Source organism: Amphimedon queenslandica, unplaced genomic scaffold, assembly GCF_000090795.2.
Source record: "Amphimedon queenslandica unplaced genomic scaffold, v1.1 AMPQUscaffold_11586, whole genome shotgun sequence".
NCBI classification, from domain to species: domain Eukaryota; kingdom Metazoa; phylum Porifera; class Demospongiae; order Haplosclerida; family Niphatidae; genus Amphimedon; species Amphimedon queenslandica.
Window position 1 is genome coordinate 1,448 of NW_003548172.1, and position 6,739 is coordinate 8,186.

At 35.6% G+C, this 6,739-nt stretch overlaps 1 protein-coding gene across 4 annotated transcripts; it reads left to right on the forward strand.

The window, feature by feature from the left end:
• The first annotated feature begins 3,382 nt into the window (after nucleotides 1–3,382).
• LOC109589158 (uncharacterized) lies at nucleotides 3,383–6,432 on the forward strand. 4 transcript variants are annotated; one of them, XR_002188560.1, is made up of 3 exons: nucleotides 3,394–3,729; nucleotides 5,030–5,156; nucleotides 5,206–5,221. XR_002188560.1 is itself a non-coding variant. In XM_020005273.1 (3 exons), exons 1-3 carry the CDS (start codon nucleotides 5,587–5,589, stop codon nucleotides 6,262–6,264), a joined length of 585 nt encoding a protein of 194 aa, XP_019860832.1. In that variant the 5' UTR covers nucleotides 5,560–5,586; the 3' UTR covers nucleotides 6,265–6,432. The 4 variants fall into 4 exon arrangements, 3 of the variants coding, with proteins under 3 accessions (XP_019860834.1, XP_019860832.1, XP_019860833.1); XM_020005273.1 differs by lacking the exons at nucleotides 3,394–3,729; nucleotides 5,030–5,156; nucleotides 5,206–5,221 and adding exons at nucleotides 5,560–5,646; nucleotides 5,701–6,096; nucleotides 6,136–6,432; XM_020005274.1 differs by lacking the exons at nucleotides 3,394–3,729; nucleotides 5,030–5,156; nucleotides 5,206–5,221 and adding exons at nucleotides 5,560–5,646; nucleotides 5,701–6,096; nucleotides 6,158–6,432.
• Nucleotides 6,433–6,739: the final 307 nt, after the last annotated feature.

The window sequence follows — 6,739 nt, forward strand, 5'->3', positions numbered from 1 at the left end:
AGTTTAATGACGCATGTACGTTCAGGCCTTCAGATGAAAATTGAGAATGATCCTAAGCAGTGAGCTAATCTTATTGTATGGCTGGAGGCTTACGTGCATTGGAATGATAAACTAACAAATGCATCATTAGATGAAACTTTCAAAATTATTCATCCATTTTATGATTTTATTGATTGCAGTCTGATAGTGGACATGAGTGAAGTCTTTTTACAAGATTTTAAATTTGGCATCAACAAGTTAAATATTGTTAGCGAATTACTAAAATACCAAGAAAAAGCTGATAATTTTCGTTTGTCAGCTCAAGTAAAGCATCTTGATGAATCATTAAAAACAATATATGAAGAACATATACCAGATACATCTAATATGCCAATGATTTCAATCAAGTTTCATAATCAATGGCATAGTAGCAACATCAATGGAGTCTCTCTACTGATTCACAACTTACTTCCTGTTGGACACCAGCAATCAATAATGAAATATATTACAATGTCTTCCAGAGGTATATAGTAATACTGAATGATATGCTATGTATGGCCTTGTACACCATGTAGTTGTTGATGGTGCTTCATCTGACCAGTGCATCTATTCTATATGTACAACTGTTATAATATTATGTACTGATTATGTTTTTTTTAGGTCATGGCCGTAGTAATGATAGTAAATTAGGAGAGATGACACAACTGCAAGAGTTGGCTGAAGAGAAACAAATTATTACTGGTTAGTGTATCATCATTCATCAGTACATAATATTAGATGAAAGAATATTCTATTAATGTAGAAGATTATGAGAAGCTTAAAACTAAAGTTGTCAATAATGGTTAGTTAAATATCCACACAGCATGTATTAGATGAGGTTATGTTTATTATGCAGACGACAATCAAAATCTAAAAACTGAAATTTCTGAAAAAGAAAAAGTTATAGCCAAACTGACATCACAAGTAGAGGAACAATCACAGAATGAGAAACAGATCATTACTGGTTAGTACCAGTATATCATTATCAATTAGCAATAATTACTAATATTCTATTAGACCTTAGAGCTAAAGTGTCTGATAATGAATTGTACATAGCTAAACTAATGAAGGAGAAGTCACAACTACAGGAGAGAGTCACATCCTTAGAGGAACAATCCATCAAAGAGACTAGTTCCATTGGACTACAATTTAATTACCTGATCCCATCAATGGGTAAGAGTATTATTGTGTACACAATGTACATGTATCATAATTGTTTTGTATTGATAGATAAATTGGATTGTCTGAGTTCTGTCCAAGTAGCAGAGAAGAAGCTGTTCTTAATTCAAGGAGACAAACCTCAACTGATGAATTGGGAGGATTATGGTCTAAGGATCGGAGTACAGAAAGAGAGCTTACTGTCCTCTGAGACAGTAGAAGCAGCAGTGGTTGCTCTTGTAGGAGGACAGTTTCAGTTTCCTCCTAATACTGTCCTAGTGAGTGCTGTGTATGCAGTATCACTCTTAAAGCCTCTCCTCAAACGACTCAAGTTAGAGATACAGCACTGCGTTGATTTAACAGGACAACCAGGTCTTAGTCGTTATCTCAAGTTTGCTATAGCTCCCATGAGTACACCCAGTCTTCCTTACCAGTTCTCAATAGTTGAGGGAGGTAAGTTTAGCTCTAATAGTGGGTATGGATCCATTGAGCGTAAAGAGTTCTGTTTGGTATGCATACTGGGATTTTTAATAGCAGGAGATGATGGAGAAGGAGGAGGAGGAGGTCAGCAGCAGCAACCTCAAGGACAAGGAGCAGGTGTAGTACCAGCTCAACAGCAACAAGGAGGAGGAGTACTGACAGTACTAGTCCAGCAACAGCAACCAGGAGCTAATGAACAAACCAATGGGCAACAAGGAGAGGAGGGACAGCAAGAGGGACAACAAGAGGAAGAAGATAAATCACAAGAAGGACAGCAACAACAAGAAGAACAACCGCAACAAGAAGAATCACAAGAAGGATGGCATAAAGAAGAAGGAGGAGATTATCAGGAAGGAGGCAGAGGACAAGAGGAAGAACAACAAGATCCTGTGCATGTAGAAACAGAAACTGTTAGCAAAGCTGTGCTTTGTACTGAGACTAGTAAGCATGCATATTAAAGTAATCAATTTTAATGTGCTTTACTGTTTATAGGCATAGTTTATACTGATGTAAGAAAAAATATGAAATATGCTGGACTGATTTATTATAGGGAGAAAGGAGTAGAAGATTTAGTGATATTCACTGCAGCTAAAGAATTGGAGGCACTCACTCAAGTAAGAAAGCATTAGATACTGTATAATGTGTTGATTATTATTTCATTTATTTGATAGTTTGTTGAGCGGAAATACTCTGAAGCTGAGATTGGACCAAATATTTCCTTTTGTTTTAAGTTTCCTTATGAACGTTATATTGAATTAAACTTTAATGCATATCAGGATGAACCAACTACAGGCTGGATAGTTAAACCACACACTAAACCTAGCAGAGTAAGCTTGTATTAATTCATATTTTATAAGGTCATATATGTTACAGCTATATCAAGAGGACATTGATAAATTTGGTGATAAACAATATTGTTATCCTTCATGTTGTCTTATATCAGTTTACGGATCACCTGATGCTGTCCCTTTTCTTAATTACTCTGTACCGCTAGTAGGAGTAGTTAACCCAGTTACATTAATCATTCATAGGGCACGAAGAAATCCTCCTCCTCCTTCAACAAGTAATAGATAATAATTATCATTTAAATTGTTTATTTATTTAATATTAATCAGATCCTACTACCTCCTCCTCTAATGTAGTACATGAATCAATGTCAGTATCATCCATTGGAGGAGCTAGTAAGTGATAATACTGTGTGTACATGACCTTTGACCTCTATTATCAGCTACTGTTGATGTCAAAAAAATAAAGAAAGTGATCAATGACATTCTTCAATCTCATTATGCTGATCTTACTTCACTACCAATGGAAGCAGTCCCTGAACTTGCAAATAAATTATTTACTCTTTGTTTAATCAATAAAGTTGTGAGAGGAAATCCTTCAATAGACAAAATCATTTCAGAGTTCCAGGCTAGTCTTACTTTCCAGAGGGAGTTGTCTCAAGTGCAGGAGCACTGTAAAAAGTTCTTAAACTCATTCGTCGAAGTTAGTGGCAGTTTTGCTTATGCAGCAATTGCTTTACACAAGGACTGGATTGAAGCTATTAGAAATAAACTTGAAAATAGTGATTTTAATATTGTTATTGATGAATGATATTGATTTTGCAATGAGTCTGATATGTCATGATTTAATTCCATGAAGTTTGTGGGTGTGAAAGCAATAAAGTTTAAAACATCAGATCACATGTACATGTATCTAACAGCCTCAACAGGGGAAGTCCCCAACACCCACACACTTCACAACACAAAATGGCCTCCTTTTCAACCCCACCTTCTCCTCTTGATTCCAGTCCTAGAGAAGACCTGTGGGCTGAATGGCTGGAACCATTAACAAAATGGCAAACCTTTGGACTGTACTTACCAGGAATAAAACAAAAGGACATTGATAAGATTGAAGAGGACAAGACTGGAGTGGAGAGTAGGAAGATGGGACTGTGGACTAAATGGACTGGGGTATATCCACCTGGTACATGGACTGATGTCATTAGTGCTCTTAAGAGGCTGAAAGAGAATGCACTAGCAGCTGACATTGAAGAGAGACTGAGGAAAGGAAAAGTATTTGAAATTAAAAGTGAGACATTAAAGGGAGGGAGGATTATTGGAGCAACTTAAATACAATTTTAACTCTTGATGACATGTATAATGTACCATATACGCCATGTATTTTGTGGTCATTAAATTTCGCGATTTTCGCATTTTAGAAAAATTCGTCAAATAAAAATCCGCAAAATAATGTGCTGATTGTATAGTAGGTGTGGTAATTACATTAAAATTGCAAAATTTTTATTCATGAATACAAAAATGCAGCCAAATTGCAAAATTTTATACACATGAAATATATGGCATGTACAGTGTTAGGAAATGTAATAAAAATTGAAAATTCTCACATTTTCAATCTTGGCAAAATTTGGCCTAATTTTGAGTAACTTTAAAAATTCATAAAAATCTAATTTTGATCGGAATCAGCTTAAACTTTTTATGCAACATAAGGACATGTATATGTATCAGAATAGATTATAAAAATGGAGAATTCTCTCCTTTTCAATTTTGGTGAAATTTGGACGTGACCCCCCTGTACTATAGTACAGGGACTTTGGCCCAGTTTTTGAGTATATTTAAAAATTTGTAAAAAATCCAATTTTGATCGGAATCAGCTTAAACTTTCTATGCAACATACGAACATGTATATGCATCAGGAAATCTCCAAAAATGGAGAATTCTCTCCTTTTCAGTTTTGGCAAAATTTGGGTGTGACCCTGTACTATATGACTTCTGTAGAGCTGTCTCGGAGGCTCATCTCACCCTCAATTAACTTATTCATTGTGCCTTATTAATTTTTTTCCTATCACTTATTCTATTATTATTATCTTACTTCTAAACCTAGTAATTTCTGTGTTGTGTTTATTTTGTTAAAGAATGTTTGTTAAGAGCTTAGTTCCCTCATGTAATGTACTATAGTACAGGGACTTTTACTCGATTTTGGAGCAACTTTTAAAATTTGTAAAAAATCCAATTTTGATCGGAATCAGCTCAAACTTTCTACACAACATAAGTACATGTATATGCATCAGGAAATGTAATAAAAATGGAGAATTCTCTCCTTTTTAATTTTGGCAAAAATCGGGCGTGACCCTGTACTATAGTACAGGGACTTTGGCCCAGTTTTTGAGTAAATTAAAAAATTTGTAAAAAATCCAATTTTGATTGGAATCAGCTTAAACTTTCTATGCAACATAAGAACATGTATATTCATCAGGAAATGTCCAAAAATGGAGAATTCTCTCCTAGTCATTTTTGACGAAATACCCTGTACTATAGTACAGTACCAAAATATGAGACACTATAATTATTAATGTCTTCTTATATTACAGGTCCTCCTGCTGTTGCTCCTCCCCCTCCATCAGTTGATATTAATAAATTAAGACGAATAATAACTGAAGTGATACGAACCAACTACGCTACATTCAATAAAATGTGATGTAAAGACATTGTTAATCAGTAAATACCATTGCATTAAATATTAACATTGATTGTTATTTTATAACAGGATTTTAAGAAGCATAATCATAGGCGGCTGCAGGGTCGGGCATTTAGGGGCAATGCCCGACCAAAAATTCTGACCGGAAGTGTGACATCACCATAATTAATAATTATTCTGTGGTTAATTAATAGTTAATAACAGTTATTGCAATTATAATTTCAATTTTTTATGAAAATCTTATAATTATGAATGCATAAATGGCAGGCTGATAACAAGGTGAAGAAGAGAGACTAAATAAAGGAGGAGCTCGAGGTGGTAAGACTTTGGTGCCAATCACAGTGGGCCACCACAGCAACACTAGAAAGCATAATCATTTCATTATTTAGTGCTATTTCAGTGTTCTTTTCTTGTCAGTTGCAATGTCTAAAAGCCTGGACTAGCTTCACTATGTCCTTTGTGAACAAGCCTGCTAAAAAGGAACAACAGTTTACAACTGAAGTGAACCTAGTAAGTACAGTATAGAAGTCAATAATACAGATTATCTCATAATTCTTACTTTAGATCAGTTTCTTGCTGAGAGTTGATGATCATGAGTCTCAGTCTACTCTTGTGGTTGATACAGCTACAGTTTTTACAGCTACAGTTGATGTACAGTCAATTGTTGCTCATTCTCCATCACCCTATTCTTCTACTTCCTCTACTAATAGTCTAATACTACTACTAGTACTATTACCACTACAGAAGTCAGTGTTGGAGCTACACCACCCACTACTTTATTACAATAACCTTCGCTACCAAAAAATTGTGCTAAAAAGGGTGCGTAAAAGAGGGTGTGGCCAAAATCGCGGCGCGCTTCGCGCGCCCAACCCATTTCCTGTGCCACACCCATGCCCGACTAGTAGTCAAATCCTGCAGCCGCCTATGAGCATAATGAAGGTGGTACCACTGCTTCAGCTTGTAAGTATAAGTATTATTAATGGAGTATAACTAGTAGAGACATTCATTCTTTACTTATTAGAGACCAACAATACAAAGATGAAACACAAGAGCAGTCACACAAGCACTTGGAGGGGAAATGGAAGCGGCTGCTATTTTAGGGAAGCCAGAGGAATTAGAGTGACATGAATAAAGCTAGCTGTGCCCCTTGGAAGGATTTCTCTACTTATGCAGCTGCTAAGTACGTCTGGTCTGAAGATGAACTGAATAGGAAACCAGAACACGTTTACAAAATACTGAACAAAACAATATTTTCATTATTAGTTTATAATAACTTAGTGTGACTAGTAAGTTAAATGCTTTTAACAGTTTTCAAGACAAAACTGGTGCATGGTCATATAGTTGGATATAAAGAGGTGGAGCAATAGTGTACATGATGGTATATGATAACATTATACAAACTATCCACTCACTCTTTACTGGGAACTGTGTACATATAATGGTAGACAAGTAGATATCACATTTCCTCCCCTTTCTATCACTATAGCTATGTTACTGTCAGAGTCAAGTACTTAGTTTACATACTGATGTCAATCTATCCTTTATGGCTCACCCTCTCTCTTCCTCCCTTTCCCTCCCTCTCCTTCCCAAGTTCCCATCTCTC